The sequence below is a fragment of the Buteo buteo genome, chromosome 23 (genome assembly GCF_964188355.1).
Source record: "Buteo buteo chromosome 23, bButBut1.hap1.1, whole genome shotgun sequence".
NCBI classification, from domain to species: domain Eukaryota; kingdom Metazoa; phylum Chordata; class Aves; order Accipitriformes; family Accipitridae; genus Buteo; species Buteo buteo.
In genome coordinates this window covers 7,292,011-7,310,482 of record NC_134193.1, presented here as the reverse complement: position 1 = coordinate 7,310,482, position 18,472 = coordinate 7,292,011, and the positions used below count along the sequence as shown (strand labels likewise).

General features: G+C 39.5%; 1 protein-coding gene across 1 annotated transcript in view; it reads left to right on the top strand.

The window, feature by feature from the left end:
* Window positions 1–18,472, top strand: part of KDM5B (lysine demethylase 5B) — a 60,811-nt gene that overhangs the window by 4,779 nt on the left and 37,560 nt on the right. The window contains exons 2-5 of the mRNA XM_075056016.1: window positions 8,386–8,463; window positions 9,819–9,941; window positions 10,872–11,042; window positions 17,059–17,193. Of these exons, the coding sequence (XP_074912117.1) occupies window positions 8,386–8,463; window positions 9,819–9,941; window positions 10,872–11,042; window positions 17,059–17,193 (507 nt within the window). The remainder of the gene's footprint in view (window positions 1–8,385; window positions 8,464–9,818; window positions 9,942–10,871; window positions 11,043–17,058; window positions 17,194–18,472) is intronic.

The following is an 18,472-nucleotide window of genomic DNA, read 5'->3' as shown; positions in this document are numbered from 1 at the left end:
TTAAGTAGGACTCAATGTGAGGTTTTACATTTAGGAACAAAGGAGCGTATGTTAGTCTTAGAGGAGGGAGGATTGTGGAAAAATAACTGTGGATCCTTGTGGAAACCAGTGTAGTGGTAGAATGGATGCTTTGGCTAAATGTGTGAATGCAGCTCTTGAGGTTCTCAGTGAAAAATAGGGTGATTTTACCTCTCTGGTAGCATAAGAGTAGAAAATACTGCATTCAGAATACTGCACTCATTTGAGAATTTTAAAAAGATCAGACAACTAGAGAGGGTACAGAGAAGTGTCAAGAAAGTTCTGCACATGAAAGAATGAATTCTGAAAAATTGAACCTTACAAAGCTTGAGTGGTAAAACCTAAAGGCATAGGGCTTCTCAGAACTGAGGCTGCTGCTCCAGGGATGTATTTTCAGGAGCAGTGTTGATTTAAACAGTGTCTCTCCCAGCTGCTCATTCAGCTGCTTGCTTGATTTATTTTCTCATATGGAGAAAAAGAAAACACAAACAAAAACCTCTTCATTAAGCTATAGACTAAAACCAGTTCACTTCTGGAGCAACTTTGTTGTGGGTTCTGGCCATCTCCCTGTGCTGCAGTTGTAAAACATACCACTGCTAAAACAGGAATTAATGCAGAGAATTGTTACACTTTGCCCTAAACAGGAAGTTGATCATGATGATCCCTCTGATTTGATAATGCACAGAGGCTCAGTCAGTTGATTCTATCAAAAAGAAAACAGAGAGATAACTCGATTACAGTATGTAAGTGAGCTTCATAGGGAGAAAATCATAGGTACTGCGTTGTTTGTCAGTCTTGATGAGAAGCACTTGAGCTGATGGTTCCTGTTCAGCATAAGCCAGGTTCACTTGAGTTAGATAACAGGGCATGCATTTTTAACTGTGAAGGTGATCAGCTCTTAGGAAAAAAACAAAGGGGGATGCTGGATTTGCCCCTTCCTGGCACTTTGGGATCAAGAGTGGGCGTTTTTGGGGGAAGAGATGTTTTAGTGCTGAAGTTCCTGTTCACATGCTGTTAAATTCTTGTGAAGAAAAATAGATCAGTCACTGAAACTCATTAGGAAATTTTTACTTTAAATGAAGAATTTGCTGTGTTCAATACAGGGGACATATGGTGAAATTAGGTAAATTCAGAGCAGGTTATTTACTGGTCTCCTCTGATCCTTAATTACCAGGAAAATATGAAAAGGGAGTATTATTTTACTAATGGCAGCTGCCACGTACAGCACTGCTGCGGTCACCGGTGGTATGGTCTCTGCGCTTCAGAAACATTGAAACATTGGAGTGTGCTTAAAGGATGATGAGAGTATCCTCTCCTTGACCCAGGCTCTTCCAGTGAGGGGTTTTCAACACTCATGCTGTTAAGCTCATTGAAAATTTCAGATGAAGCAGTTTAGTCTGGAACTCTCTATATGGGGCAATAGTAGCGGCAGGTTTGGGGAGTTTTTGTCGGTTTTTGTTTGTTTGTTTGTTTAACTTGAGATAAACAGTGTCAGTTAGCTAAAAAACGAAATTAGAGTTTCAAACTAAATGCAGCTCCCTTCCCCAGCATTGAAACTAAAGCTGCCAGTGAATCCTTTAGGATGTGCTTTCGCTCAAGCCCAAATTACTGGATTGCATCTGGGAACTGCTGGAGGAGTGCTGCGCGCATGTTCAGGAGACCAGGTTGAGTGTTTTTAAGAGCCAGGGAGAACTTCTGGGATCTTATAACCTGTCACCCTCGTGTGTGTCTGAGTAAATGCTGTTCACTGAAAGTAGGTGCCTTACAAGTGAAAATGAATCTGAGCAGCTTGAGTGGAGAGTGTTGTCGACAGCCAGGGCAGCAGGCTGCAGGGATTGCTGTTGCAGCCGCAGAAGCTGCAGGGGAATCGCCTGGGCAGAGGCAGAGCCCCAGTCAGCTGAGGCTCCATGGCTGCTGATGGATGGAGCCAGCAGCATTGTCCGTAGCTGGTCTGCTTCTGTTCTGTGATGGCTGTTAAATTCAGATCTTTTCTTAATCTGAGTTACATTGGGATTAAAATCTAGGTTTGAAAGCTGCCAGTTACAGGTCTGAAGAGGGCACAGACTGCCTCCAAAGGGCTGTGATAGGAGAGCTCCAGAAACAGTTGTCCACGCTGTCAGTGCTGCTTGCCAGTCGGACACCCTCTGGGAACATACCGCGGGATCAGACCAAAGGTTCATCTAGAACGTACTGTGTCTTGAGTGAAAATGGCAGTAGCTCTTGGGGCCAGGTGTCCTTGGATGCTGACAGCTGAGTATGACCTCACTACTGATGGATGCTCTGCTTCAAGGTCTGGGTCGATGCCTCCAAAGTGAATCGGAGATGTTGGATTCACTGCCAGTGCACTGACCCAAACACCCCATGCATCTCCAGCTGTTTGCGCAGTGCTGCTGGTACACTGCTTATTCTTGCCTGGTGCTGCTAGAGCCTCTGTGTCTGTTTGTTGCATGCAGTCACCTCCATGGAGAGAAGACTGGTATCTCCTGTATGTAAACCCTGCTACCTATTCTGTGTTGATGTTCAAACCCTATGTATGGTTTCTGTCCTCTACCTTTGGGTCCCAAGGAGCAGCCAGCTCTGAAGCTTGCAAATCATCTCCAGCTTACCTGAGCTTTTATTTCTCTCCAAGTTTGGAGCTGGCACAGATACACTGGGATCTAGAGAGGCGATTCCCACTGCAAGCTCATCTTTGGCTGTGGCTCTCAGATGGGAAGGATTTGTGGTTGTGTTTGTTCTCCCTTGCTAGTCTGCAATACATACCGGAGCCCAATTTTGTCTCAGATGAGAAATACTCCACCAAGCTAATATTATTGAAGAGTTCTGCATGTAAGGTATGTTACTGTACCCAGCGTCCCTTCTTAGCAAGGAGGAATTCAGTGTTTTTGTTGAAAGAATCAACTTTGCTCAAAATGACCAAGCAAGGACTGTGTTGCCACAAACTAGGTTAGCTGATGATTGGAGTTACCAACTAATGTTAGCCTTTTAACAGGGTCAGAGAGGGATTAGTTCCTGTTCAAAAGGAAGCTTTGTGGATGACCCACTGACACTGCTGGGGCGATAAATGGTGGCGCTCATCAGTTTTGCATAGATTCTGCCATCTGAGTTTCTTTTGAGCGTGTTTTTAATGTAGTCATAAAGCCATGAGACTAAAAGGGACCTCCTGAGTCACCGAGTCTGCTCCCTCCCGCTCGGAGGCAGCAATCATGTAACACCTTTGCAAAGGCAAGATCTTAGATCTGGGAACAAAGAATGTAGGTCACGCTTGCAGGGTGGGCATCCTGGGAAGCAGTGAATTGCTATAGTTAACTGAATGAATATCTGTTTCTCTGGCAAGAATTGCTAAGATATTCTTTTGGATCTTACTATGAGATGCTGTCTAGCAAAATAATGAAAGTGACATCTTTTTTTGTGTCTGACATTGGAGAGATTGCAAGTAAAATGCTACTTGCAGTTTTCAAAAGATGTTGGAAAAAATAGGAGACGTTTCAGAGAAAAGCCTGAGGAAAATCCTTATTTGCGGGGCTGGAAAGCTGATCCTGTAAAGAAGAGAAAAAAGGTATTTGTTTCTTGAAAAATGTCTTGAAACAGTGCTTCCAAGGAGCGTTCATTAATAGCTTCTTGGACAGTAAGCAAACAAGATGTTTGGTTAAAAATGAGGCAGGGATAAAGGAAAAAGAAAAAAGTTGAAGCTAACTAACTTGTAGAACAGCTTACCAGTGACAGTGGTAATTTCTTGTTCGCTTGGATTCAAGGGGGTGGTGGTGGTTAAATTTTAATTAAAGAGTGAGTTTGGATGAGGTGCAGGGTTTACCAGCTGAAATTACATGAAGCCTGCCATCCCTGTAACAAAGAATCTGGAAGAAGGAATATAGAAATAGTATAGAAATAGTTCTGCTGACCATTTGTAGTTTGCGTTACTACTTGAAATATTAATGTGATTCTTAGAGTATGCCTTCTGCACAGCTAGATTTATCTATAAAGCTCATAGAAAAGTTTGAAATTTTGATGTCAGTCTCATTTTTTTGCATGGATTGGTATTCAGATTTATTCTGCTAGGTCTGGTTAAGAAATGCATGCTAACGTAGGCAAATGATTTTGCGTGTCTCTTGCAGGCTTCTAACAATCCTGTATAGACAATAGAAGGGAACAAAGTCATTTCAGATCAAGAGTCCAGGTGGTGCAAAAACTCCTGATTTTTTAGGAAATTCAGTTTTCTTGCTTTTTGTATATCCTTAATCTTAGTGTTGAGTGTGGTTGTTGAAAGAAACTGAAATTGATCTTTTTAAAATTTTGTGTTGTTTTTTTTAAAGAAAGGCGGGGGGGGGGGGGGAATCCAGACCAGTGGCTTTTGAGGACCTTGCAAGTGCATGCTGGATGGAAATGGCTAGTCTCACAGATTTCCCAGACGCAAACTTGAGGGCAGTGGGCCTGTAGAGTTGGTTTGTGTGTGCTCTTCTCTTCCACAGCAAAGCTCATCATGCAGACCAGCAGCTTTGCAAATTCACCTTGCCACGAAAAAGCTCCCTCTTGTGGTGCTCCTGCATTTCCAAGGTGCATAAAACCATTTCTTTCAAAATGCATATGTCTCTTAATACTCCTTTTAATGAACAAGTGAACATCACGTTTATCTTAGTAACGTGCTTCAAAATGTATGTAAGCTTTTTGTTGAGTAAATAATATACTTATTAAAGAAGGGTTGAAAGCATCTTGCTTAGGAATTGAGGAACTTGCCATACCCTGAAATATAAGATGATAAATATTATTCTCATTGGTTATTTAAACTTTTGAGTAGTTCAGATGCTCCAAAATGAACTGTTTGTGACTTTAGAATGAATCGATGGTAGTCAGGGTGGCCTGTTTACTACACCTGCTGTAATTTCTCCAAATGGTGAATGGCTATGTATCTGTAACTGTCACTAGTGTCATATGAAACAGTTTGTGATAAATGGGATGTGCAGTAGTGTGTTTCTAAAGTCAGAAGTCTTTTTATAATAATCTGATATGACCTATTATATAGCATGCATTTCCCTCAGCTCTACCTGCTTAAAAATGTCAGACCAGAGTAAATTGAGCATTACCTCTGGTTAAACCAATTTACTATATCTCAACAGAAGTTCTTGCAGTGACTTTTTTCTCCTTGCTGAGAGTTAAACACTTTTAAGGCTGTTAAATTTTTGTTCATAGTTGATGGACCCATCTGCCTGACAGACTGAAAAGCTGTCTACTGAAAGTCCTGTATTGAATAGATCGAGTTACCAAAGCTTCTCTTTGTAAAACAGCTGACGTACGATCAAAGTGTTCTGGTGTGTGTAGTCTTCATTCAGTATCATTAAACTTAAAAACTGCAAGGTGTAGAAAATACCTGTTGTGGAAGCTTGTGTTGTCTGGAGTCATGTTACTTTTTTCCGATGAATTAGATAACTAGTGCTTTGCTAGAGCAAGTGTCTTTGGCCAAAAAGGAAAGAATTTCCCAAAATGTACACCAGTCAGTAATAAATAGGAGGTGTGTGGATCTAATCAGCTAATTCTGGAGTAGTATGTTTTGGTACGCCATGTTGTGAATGAGGTATTTCTATAAGATAATGCACATAAACTACTTCATTTGATTTCGTAAGGGAAGGGGACAAGCTTGCTTCTGTCCTGTCTGAAGACAGGCTGCTTTCTAGCAGTGGGTCCTAAGTCTGTATCTATTCTGGGGAGCCTTGTATCTTTATTTCTTTAAGATTAAGCATGAGCTGGAACCTGCAGGAACAGGTAGGAATCCTGTTCCTCCTGTTGTGCCCCAGTGGCACGCAGGCTCTCCTCTGGGTTCCTCCCCAGAGCAGCAGACTCTGTGCCAGGGACATGTGGCCCAACGAGGAGAGTCTCCTGCACTATCCCCCTCCATTCTTTGGCTTTACTGATGGTCTGCCAGTACTTTATCGGCAAGCGATAGCCCTGAAGCCCAGCATCAGGCTCAGTAACAGTGTCAGAGGTAGTGTCATTGCCTGTGTGAGCTGAATTCTTCTTCCTGTTCTTTTTATTCCTGTTTCTTGTCCTTTGCAGATCCTTATTACAGGATCCGGTTTTAGGGTAATGCATCGCCCTCCTGGCAACAACCTGGGCTTATTACTTAGCTAAGGAGTCAATCAGCACATGCCTCTCTGCTTTAATTTAGTCTCTCAGCCTAAGCAAAGCACTTAGGATCTCACAGTTCTCCCTCCGGCAGTGTCCCCAGTATGTCCCAAGGGAGTTGTGTGTCATTACCGCTGTGTGTCTTCTCCTGGTTTGGTTGCCTGTCTTCTGTGTCTCTCTCTTCATGCACAGAGCAAACTCCAGACTTGTGATGAATGATGTAACCAATTGGTTCAGCTTGAAAGTCAGATTTGTTGTGTTGAAATATGACACTTCAATCTTGTCCTAAATGTTCCCAGTCATGTTTCTCATCTTGAAGTTTGGGGGCCATGAATGACTCATCAGATAGCACGATATTATAAAAGAATGTCAGACGTTTTCTTCGTGAGACTTGCCATTTTCATTGCATTTCGTATTCTGGCAAACAAAAATGTAGGGTTAATTTTATCTAGTTGAAGAACATCATGCCATTGGACACCAGTCTTAGCCTTGTGGTTAAAAGACAAAAATGATTGAGAAGCATGTCCCACTGGTTGAGGATTGACCATCCTGTTGATAATTTGTCATCTTGATCCCCCTATTGTCATCTAACTTCCAGTTCAATTTTTAATTTCAGCCTTGCCAAGTTTTGGTGTGCTGAAGCTGCCTTGTAGGATCAGAAAACTTTAGAGTTCTGGATTAGTCAACATATGTTTGATAAAATGCATATATTGGTGTCCCTCTCTGCTCTTCAGGTTTTCCATGCTCTCGGTGACTCTTCTGTCCCTTTTCTCTAGTTGTGAAAATACCTGATTCTGACATGGGCTTGCTCTAGTGACAGGATGGGGTTGTCGCAATATAGAATTGAGCCTGGATGTTTGTACGTAAGATAATTGCTCTGCAAATTCTTTATGGTTGTTTTTGACACTAATTTTCGTATTAAGTATGTCTGCTAGAATAACGAATATTCAGCTTATGATGCTGGTCTTACTTCAGTTGCCTTTAGTCTGCAAGCATTGAGTAAATGTTGTTCTTTTTCCTGGTAGAAAACTCTTGTCTTACTCCGCTATCAGTACCTCTCGTGTGTTATCTTCCTTCTGTAATTAGTGATAATAAGATAGCTTTATATGTAATACATTACTGTCAAGTTTAAATCAAATCTAATTTGGTTTAGTGAAGCTGTGTATTGCCAAACCAGCTGCATGTGATAGATGTCGGAGATCTAAAAGATAAAATTGCTTTATAGTTGTATTTATAAATAACACTACCAGTTGCAGGTATTTTGTCAGAGTAATAATAATTTTTTTTTAATTGGTTATATTCCAGCTGTTCTTGAATGTTTGCAGACAAGGAATTAGGAAAAGAAGCTTTTATTTCTGCTTTTTAGTGCAGCTGCTGTTTGTTTCGGAGACCAGTGTTTATGAGCGTTAACTGCTGCATTTGTCCTTGATGAGTATTTAAGGTCTCTGCTAGCGCGTGTTAGTCTTCCCGACTGAGGCAGGCATTACAGTTTGGATTGTGGTTTATGAAACTTCACTTTGTTCTGTGTTTTGCATGGTAACAATACTGAAGTTGTTAAGATAAGTGACATCCTATCTCAGAGTTGTAACTGAGTTTCTGTTACTCCCATTTAAAGTGCTGGGTGGGTTTGACTTGCACGCCGGTAGCACTTCCCAAGGAGTTCTCCTCTTGCTGTCTGGCAGACACAACCCTCAGCTGTTCTGTGGTTCCCATTTGGGAATGGGCCTGGGCAGGTGATGGTTGTCGTGAGACCAGGGCAAATGGTCTGTGCAGCACCTTTAGCTACTCTGCCTGGGTGGGGAGAGGAGAGGGTGGACTGGGTCGGTGTGTGGCTGGAAGCTTATCTTTTGGGACAGGTCCTTTAGTCTCCAAATGTCATTTATTTTGTGGTTTCATTATCTATTTTGAAGGCACAACGAATATTTTAAGGGGTAGACAATGAAGCTCACTCAGCATATCTCATTCGCCCTGCTTTCTAGGCTTTTTCAACGTGAAGTAATTTGGAAGCAGAAGTAGAGCTCACCAGAGCTGGGAGTGCGGTGGGCTGTGGTAGCTGACAGGTTGGGATGCAGCCCTTGCGCTGGCCTCCTGCCACACACTAGAGGGGCACGTGCTGTGCCGCATAGGGCTGAGGAGGGTTTGGAAGCCACGGAGACCTCTTCCATGCTTTGGGCTTACCTGACGTTTGATTGTCATATGGAGATGTTTCCTTCATTTTCCTGGTCTTTTGATGAAACTCTTCTGTTTTTCCAGGACTGGCAGCCTCCGTTTGCATGTGATGTCGATAAGCTTCACTTCACACCAAGGATCCAGAGGCTCAATGAACTAGAGGTAAACTGTAAAGCTGAACATTGCTTCTTCTCCAAAATGTTTAAATTTTTTTTTGAGAGGTGGTGTTTTCCAGTGGATTGACCATGAGTTGTGTTCAACTTGAGCTGACAGCACTCAGGACCTCTGAACATCAGTTTTTAATGAGCACAGAAATTCATCTGTTTCAGAGCGTAGTTAAAAACATACAAAGCATAAAAAGTAAAGTTAATGCTCATTAAAGGAACATAATTCAGGCCTTTTCCATACAGAGGTGCTTATAAGAGGTTAAACTCAAATTCTCAAGTGCCATAGATTTGTGTCTGTGTTTTGCACATATACAGCATCTTTTAAAAGTAGAAGAGATGAAACATTTACAGAGTGCTTTAAAAATACCAAGCCATTTGGAAGAAACAATTACAAAATCTGGATTCAGTTGGTGGAAATTTGCTGTTTGCAAGCACTTTCTTTCACTGCTTTCATGAATTCAGACTAGAAGAAGGGAGTGACGAGGAGTCCTGGTTAGCTGACTGCTGGTATGAATTGGAATGATGGTGACTCTTTGCCTGCCTGATTTTTCTCATGATGCTTGTTTTCTGAAGTCCTGATATGGTTATGTGAAGTGCCAGGGTAAGAGCTGGCTTTGGATGCTAAGACAGATTTGTGTGCACACAAAGAGGTTCGGAGCTCTCTGGAGTTTTAAGAACAAGCTAGTCTGTGTAGACATGGCCATTTTTTACCTTAAGAATAGAAAATGTGACAAAAATAAACTGTCAAAATTCAAGTCTGAGCTACTACTCTTTAACACAGCAACAGTCCAGTTGTCTTACTGTGTGAATTACTGTGCAAACAGACTAGTCAGCTTTCCCTGCCCTGACTGGTTTGTATCCATACAAATGTAACAAATGCAGTTGGGAGTGAAAAGGGATAACAGAAAACCCCTTTTTTACGTTTGGGTTTGGTTGTTTTTTTGGGGTTTTTTTTTTGGTAATTAGCCATAATTTTTTTTTTATTTCAAATAAACCAAACTGTAAGAAACAATGACTTTTATTACATTAGTAAATGTAATAAATCCTAGCAATGCAGCTAGTTTAGGTAGTTTTTAGTATTAATAACTCATTGCTTGTCTGTTCTCAGAAAGTATTTTTCTAAATGTAGTAAAAGTCAACAAAAAGTGCCTTGAGGAAAGACTGGTGGTATCTGTATGGAATTTTTTTTTTCTGCATATGACACGAGGGAAAAATGCAAAATTACACCTGCAGAGGGAAAAACCAGGCAGGCAACTGAAGCTGCAGCTTTATAAACACTGGGATACAAAAGCTTAATCTGCATTTAGTATGCAGTTAATTTTTTTGTCTGTTTGTTTTTGTTTTTTTCAGGCCCAAACTCGTGTAAAGCTGAATTTTCTGGACCAGATTGCAAAGTTTTGGGAGCTTCAAGGATGTACACTGAAAATTCCACACGTGGAGAGGAAGATCTTGGATTTATTTCAGCTTAATAGAGTAAGGCTTTTACAAGGGAGAAACTCATCCTAAAAAGATGTTCTGTTATCTCAGTTTCTGGGATGGTATCACAGTTGTTCAAGGGAGATTTTGGGGTATATCTAAGTTGAAAAAAGTATTTCTTTGTTTAGCATAACATAGCTGATGTGACAAAATAGTAAGAAATAGTGTCCTGGGAGTTTTCATGTGAGCTAGGAGATCAAATTAAATTTCGAGCTCTCCTTTAAAGTTGAACTTGGGTTACAAACTGGTCAGGAATAAACTTAGGCTTAACTGGAGAAAGCTTCTGAACAATAACAGCATTTCCATTAGAAATATAGGAGACTGTTGTGGTTTACCCCCAGCCAGCAACTAAGCACCATGCAGCTGCTCGCTCAGCCTGATTCAGTAAAGAAGCCCAAGGAACCCTGCTGAATGAAGCTTGTAAAACTTCTGGAGGAGTTTATGTATTCTAATAGTAAGGGATGGGATTCACTGACCCCAAGGATATGTTTGCTCTGTTTTCTTGTATGTTTAAGGTAGTTTTTATTTGGTTGCTTTTGATCCTATTTCATAGTACTTGTTCCAGTGAGAAGAACTGATTGTACTGTGCTAGAAAGTCGTGTTGGAATACAAAGTGGAGGCGTGACAAATTGCAGCCAGACAAATTCTTAAAAGTAGGCTGAATTACTGTTTGGTCATCTAATACAGGTGCTGACTTGTTTGTAAAGTAATTCAACAAGTTTACAATTCCTGAATAGGTTATATGTTGTACGTTCCAGTTATAGCTTTTAAACCCCTTTCATGTTTGGTGGGGTTTTTTTAAATCTATACTTTTCTGGTTTAAAACAGCAATTGTGGCGTTGTCTTGCCTTTTAAACTAGCAGTGCTTTCCTTAAACGCTGTTTATTTTAGTATTAAATATATGACCATTTTGTTTTTGCTTTTTAGCTAGTTGCAGAAGAAGGAGGATTTGATGTAGTTTGCAAGGAAAGAAAATGGACCAAAATAGCCACTAGGATGGGTTTTGCTCCTGGCAAAGCTGTGGGTTCGCACATCCGTGCACATTACGAGCGCATTCTCTATCCGTACAACTTATTCCAGTCTGGAGCGAGCCTATTGGTAAGCTATGTTGAAGCTAACTGAAGTTCTGAGGTTTTTTTGGGGGGGTTGTATTTTTTTTTGTTTTTTTTTATTCATGGAACATTTCCAAAGGCTGCATTTTATGCTTTATGGCATGCCAGTGACAAAGATTCAGTCTGTGGCGTTGATGCAAGCAATTCAGAAAGCTATAGGCAAACTTTTGATTAAAAGTAAAGTTTTTAGAATTACTTCAAGGTAACCTCTTACTGACTGCTTTGAATACTACCTTTTTGTATTTTCTCTATACGCTTTACAGAAGCCTCATGGTAATGAACTTTCAGACTTCCTATAATGATTTCTTTAATGCTGTTTTGTCAAATGCAAAATACTACTATATTCACAGATCATTATAGTTCCATCTCTCTGATAGAACAACAGTGCTATGGGTCTGTATCACTTGCACGTGGAGTGACTGAGGAACTATATCAAACCATGGCAGTTTTATGGCAGTAACTCATCTTGCTTTCACTAAGGATGTCCAAGTTCAAGAATGCTTCATGGATATTGCAGTATAGTTAACAGTATGGCTTGTGACTTTTTTCAAGCTTATATCTTCATCCTTCCTGCTTAGATATGGCCATTAAAACAAAATTCAGGGTTGGTTGAGAGTGGAAGCAACGTAATCTTTAATGAAGAATAGGGCTTTTCTTTTAGAGCAGTAGTCATTTATTTGGAAAACCAAAATAGGTTGCAGTTGCCAACATCTATTTTTATTTATTTGAAACACTCTTACCATGATGATCTTTCAAAGAGAAGAGTGTTGACTTTTTTTAACCAATAAAAGCCCTAATCCTGTTACAAGCGTGTCCCTGTCTACAGAAATGAATGCTAGCCTTTTACATAAAACTACCAAAATGAGGGAGGGATTTGACGTAAGTCAACAAAGGTTGAAATTGAAAGCTTTTTATTTAGCTAGTGATGATCACTTTTCAGTGAAGAACAGCTAGATTCTGCAGACCCTTCAGAAAAAATAATGTAACTTGTGTAGTTTTGAGTGTTTTTCAAACAGAGGATAAGAACAAAATATAGCTGAATATATAAATCTTCCTGCTAGGGGAACTGCTGTATCAAAAATATTTTGCCTTATCTCAAACACATTCATGTTAAGCAATGGAAAGCAACAGCATTTTCTGAAGGCATTTGTCGATTTGTCGTGGTTTAACCCCAGCCGGCAACTAAGCACCACGCAGCCGCTCACTCACTTCCCCCTCACCCAGTGGGATGGGGGAGAGAATCGGAAGGAAAAAGGTAAAACTCGTGGGTTGAGATAAGAACAGTTTAATAGAACAGAAAGGAAGAAACTAATAAAGATAATAATAAAATCACAATACTAATAAAAGAATTGGAATATATAAAACAAGTGATGCACAATGCAATTGCTCACCACTTGCCGACCAATCCCAAGCAGTGACCTACCCCCTCCAGGCCAACTCCCCCCAAGTTTATATACTGGGCATGACATCACTTGGTATGGAATACCCCTTTGGCCAGTTTGGGTCAGCTGTCCTGGCTGTGTCCCCTCCCAACTTCTTGTGCCCCTCCAGCCTTCTTGCTGGCTGGGTATGAGAAGCTGAAAAATCCTTGACTTAGTATAAACACTACTTAGCTACAACTGAAAACATCTGTGTGTTATCAACATTCTTCTCATACTAAATCCAAACCAGAATGCTATACCAGCTAGTAGAAAGAAAATTAACTTTATCCCAGCTGAAACCAGGACAGCATTTCATTGAAAACTTTGCAGACCTAACAGAAGGTCTGAAACTGCGGTTTGTTGTTGGTTTTTTGTTTGGGGTTTTTGTTTTTTTTTTTTTTTTTTTTTTTTTTTAGCTGGTGTGTTTTGTGACGCCTAGCTTTGCTTTCATATTTTTGAGATGCAATTGCACAAGGAAAGATTTAATTCAAAGTTGTAAAACAGTTAACATGGTATCACACTTCCTTGGAAATGTAGGTTCCCCATGTGAGTGTCTATCACCCAGTTGATGTTTACATTCATGGTTTTCTCAGTAGTGGACCCTTTTAGAAGAGAAAAGCCTTCTCAAATGAGGTCATGCTTCTTTTTAAATGTAACTTTCCAAGCTTTCTCTTGCAATGGGCACCTGACATTTGTTCCAAACTGATGTGTTTAGTGGATGCAGTTCTGGAAAAGCTATGTAGGTATGGTTAACTTTATTTTTTTTAAACCCCCCCGCCCCCAAGTTGTTAAAATGTTCCTGTCCTGTATGTGGCAGAGATGTATATTTTCAATGAACTGAGAGAATCCACAGAAATATGTTGGGTTTAGCTCATTTTTCACTCTTAAGATTTGACTTTTTTTTTTCCCTCCTGACAATGTTGTCTTCCAACTGAGTTTGTTTTGCAATACATTTTTTGAAGAAGAATATTAGATGAGATTCTTTTTGGCTTTCTTCCATGTGTTCTCAGTAAGTGGTGCTTTCCCAGATGCTTCTTGTGTAGGTGTCCATTTTATTGTATGTCTATTCAGTGCTTTACTGGGAATCTAAGCATCTGTGATTTTTGATTTTGGAGAGGATGCAGCTATTAGATTTGACAGCTGTCAGTTTGAGATGTGTGGTTCCTTCTTGTGATATTTCAACAAGTCTTTTGAGAGAAACTCATCATGCAACCAGGATGATCATCCATAAAAGACTAGTGCTTGCATTCACTGATTTTTTTTTGATTTTTTTTTTAATTGGTAGTACTTGCAATATTCATTGACTTTTTTCTGCAAAAGCAGAAAATAGGTAATGATGTAGTTTCCACTAATGACTATGCTATAACTTAAATCTGGATGAGATCTGTGTATAGCATTAATTATTTATGTGTGGCTTAAATATACGTTAAACTGGCTTCAGGAGTTATTTTGACAGATATCCCAGCTGGAGGTATTTCTATATACATACTAAAATAGTGAAAATATCTGGAGCTGTTCAGAGGTGAACAGACAGCATGTTTTTATTAAAGCTCTTGTTCAGTCAAATAGCAAAAATTTCGTAAATCAGCCAGTTTCTAATACTGAAAGCAGCTCTCTGCAGGGGTATATTTGTTTTATTCTTATCTTGAAACATTGGACTAGACAGGTCTTGGGCATTTGTCTCCAGAGCAGTTGCAGTAAACCTGTTGGTGTACTGGTTCTTACTGTCTGTGCCTCCCTTATATTCTTAGCCATAGTAACCATCAGTGTGACACTACAGAATCACACTATATGCCCAGAGGGATAAATGTCCCCCTACATCAATTGATAATCTTCTGTCAATGCATCTTCTGTGCTGCATTGCCCAGATGTTTGCATGATTTAAAATGCAGCTACAGTTTGGGGGACTAGAGATGGTCTTGTGGTGTTCTGTTTTTCAGTGAATACAACTGGTTCAGTAACTCTGGGTCCGGTCTCTTTCTCAAACTAAGGCTTTAATGTCCTGAGTGGGATTCATATGTCCAAAGATTTATATGTGTATGCCTCTCATAAAGATGTTTCTGTAAGATAGTTCTCTAGGACCCTTTGTTGTTTCTGGAGAAAAAAAAGCACTTCTGGAGTTGGTGGTTCTTATTATCCTCAAGTGGATATGTAGCAGGGGTAGGCCTGTTGTATTCTGCAAGTACAGGGAGCCTGGGTGATGAGCTTATGTGTAAATTACTATTTCATAAACATCTAAACCTGGAGGAGATTAATTGAATCCCTATTTTTTTCCCCCCATCTTTTGAAATCCCAGAGGCCTTGTGAACATTCCTGCTCTGTCCTTTGCCTGCCGAAGGAGCTGCTCCTTAATGGTTTCGGCTGATGGTCTTTTAACTTACTGTCTTGGAGTTCAAGGATTATATGTGCAACCATCTTGTCAGAATATCAGGAGATCATGATCACAGGCTAGATCACAGTATGTAGGATGAGCTCATGGTAAATTACTGATAGAAGCTTGACCTTACCAGAAAGGCTCTGACGGTTGGGAAAGGAAAGGAGCGAAAAAATGGCAGCTAGTGTCTTTGGTTAAAGACGCATGCTTGCAGTTGATCATGTCAGTCTAGGAGTAAAGTAGGTTCAGAGGAATTCCCATCCTTAAGACAGGACTTACACTTCTTCGTCTAGTTACAGTTGAAAATGTTAATTAACAGCCATTCATACGACTGCTTTGCTTTCAGGTTACTGAGGCACTGGGAAATGTTTCTGCTTAAATAGTTGTTGAAACCTCAATATTTAGGAAATGTCTTCTGGGCTTTTTTCAGTGAACAGTGCTTTTTCTTTTTTTTTCGCTTGGACACTCCACTGAAGTGAGGCAAGTTATGCTATTTATTGTTTCTCTCTTTCAAGTTTTCATTACCCTTTTGTTTAGGAAAAGCTGTTTGCCTTCTAGATATTTGCTTTCAAGGATTGTATGTCCTCTGTTACCAGGAGTAGACATTTTTTTTTTTTTTTTTTTTAGTGAAAGATTTGGGTTTCACATGACGAAATGATTCAAGGAACCAGATTTTATAGAAGTCATTAAATTTGGCAATGTTCTATGTAGCATTGATCTCATTTGCTTTTCTGTTCTCTCGTGTTTGTGTTTTTCCTACTCACTTGCCTTTTCTGCTTGTCTATTTTCTGTCCTGAGAAATTGTTATTTTTTACTTTTTCCCATTCATGTTAATGTTAAATAATGCACATCATCTTCTTTCGGTGTGAGCTTTAAGGGAGCATGCTCTTCTGAAGAGCTAGCTGCAGTGCTCTGTGGCCTCCAAGTACACTGCATGGGAGCGTGCCCAACTTTGAGCATCACCCAGGACTTACTGCTCACATGCATAAGCTGCAAAGTTGGGTGGTTTTGTGTATTTAATGTTGAAATTAAGTCAGACATTTGCTTTCAAAGAATGAGTCTAGAACTTGCAAAGTCTAAGATTGAAGGCAGTCCTAAATAAAACAGAAATTCTGGAGGTTTCTTTGAGCAGTGTTGTGGACTGTCTGTGGGTGATAGTTAATGATATCCTGCTACCCTTGACTGATACTTCTTTTTTGTTAAATACATACTTCTTTCAGCATGGACTTGTCTTCTAAAATACCACTTTTCCCTCCTTTTCCCATCCCCTCTTCTCACTATCATTTGTTTCTGAAAGTCTCATTTCGGTGCTGTCTACAGAACATCAGTCCTTATGCTGCTGCAGTGGTTCTCTTGTAGTTCCTGTCCTGTTTCTCTCTTGGTAAGAAAATGCTTGTTATGGCAACAGATTAACAGAACTGAGGAAATGTAGATCCAGCAATTTGTGTGAAATACTTTCTGAAAACATAAGACTTTTTCTTTCTTCAGGATTCATTGTTTGCTCATTAAAAAGTGTTAATATTTTGTCTGCTGTTACTGAATGTTGTGTGGCTTGACAAACTTGGAATTGTCATTAATTATTACTTTTCTTGCCAAATGTATGCACAGTTTTCAGCAATTAAATGTGTTCATTCAGCAGCTTTGAAGAACTAAAACTGTTCTTGCATCTTCTTCCCTTCTGCCCTTAATTCATGCAGCAGAGTTGTCCTCTCCAAAACATAAAGAACGTAGCTTCTGCAATGTTTTTCGGACAAAATTGTATTTCAGTTAAGACAGGGATGTATCATAGGCTCTAATTTACTTTTATATTGCTCTGTATGTTAGCCTTACAGTAATGCTACCTGAGGACGCTACAGCAGTTTCCAGTATGCTGTACAGTCTCCAGAAGCACCATCTACTAGAAGAATTGGTATTGGTATTCCCATAGAGAAATGTTTGGGGCTTGTAACATTTAAAGGTTGAATTCAGCTTTATTGAAGATCCTTTGTTATGGTTATTGCGTTCAGTAAAAGGACAGGAAAAAGTGATTTTGTGACTTGTTCATATAGGTAATGTTACAATTCTCATAAATACTGTTTTTAGTAACTCAGCACAGCAATTATTAAAGCCCTGTCTATATTCTTACACATTAGCCAGGAAATTGTTCTACACAAAATTGGTATTAGAAGCGGTGGCAGAAATTAAGTAATCAAATTGTGTCTCTTTAGTGCTTGCAGAAACCAGATCTCACTAGTGACACAAAGGACAAGGAATATAAGCCCCATGATATTCCACAGAGACAGTCTGTTCAGCCATCTGAAACTTGTCCACCTGCTCGTCGAGCAAAACGCCTAAGAGCAGAGGTGAGATAATCTGTCTTTATATGGGCAAATGTTCTGTGGTGACCGAGCTTGAAATCATAACGCATTGATAGTTTGCCTAGCTACATGGCACAACAGGTTTTAGTTGAATTACAGGACAAATGTTGTTTTGATCAGATCACTAAATGTATATGCATAGTAAACAGCTGTTTAACATTTTCTTTGTCATTGTTAAATATTTATAATTGTGTAAATTATAAATAATATGGTAAGGATTTTGTGATACTTTAAAAAGCATGTTGCTGAGGTTTGGAGTTCTGAGCGGCTCTTCTACTGAAGCTGTTCCACTGACACATTAGTTATGAGTGTGTATGCTATAATAATGTTTTTAGCATGATTATAAATAATATGGGGCTCATAGATTAAAATACAGGTGACAAATTCTAGAAATGAAGTTTCTCTTGTGCAGCTTTGATCTCTCTCATTTCCTCTGAGGATAGCCAGTGAACAGTAGTTATTCTTTAAATGTGTTGAGAGGTTCCTGTAAATCTCTCATGAGTTGAAGCCAGATGTTAGAGCAGAGAAGGTTTTTGTTATAACACTAGCATTGTTGTATTTCATTTTTTACTGAGTTCTATCAATTTGCTTTCACTATGCAATATAAGGAAACAATTGCGTAACGTTAAGTCAGTATGGTTTTGTACAACCAAACAGGATTAATTTTACATGTGATTAAGAAATAATATTTATTTGGATAAGCATAAAATTTATTGATTAAATCTGCACAGAGTTCTCCTGTGAGGACATATTTTAGGAGACCATGATGCATCTTCTTCATTGCTGGAAAACTGTGATGCTGTGACTTCAGTCTTTCCAGACTGATGTTCCTGCCTTCAGAGAGTTTACTCTTTCTTTTGTTTGAGCAGATGAAGAGTAGGGGAGGCTTATTCCCAGGAGACAGTCTTACTAGTGGTGACATCATGAGTTAGGAAGGTCATGTTTGACTCTCTTTATTATAATCCAGATTTCTATTTAAGTTTGTTTCAGACTCTTTAGTAACTCCCATTGTTCTAGTCTTGGTCTTTATTACTACCAAGTAGTACAGCTTAGTTGTTGCAAATTCTGCCTATAATTAGTTAATAAGTTACAATTAAGGTTTTCTAAAGCTTTTCCACTCAAATACCCTGTTACAAATAGATTTGTAATTCTGAGGAAACCTCAGTAGTTTGATCTGGAACTTTCAATTTGAAGCATCTGCCTGTGATTGAAAGATGCTAGTTCTCATGTATCCTTTAAAGATTAACAGCAGGGCAAATATATG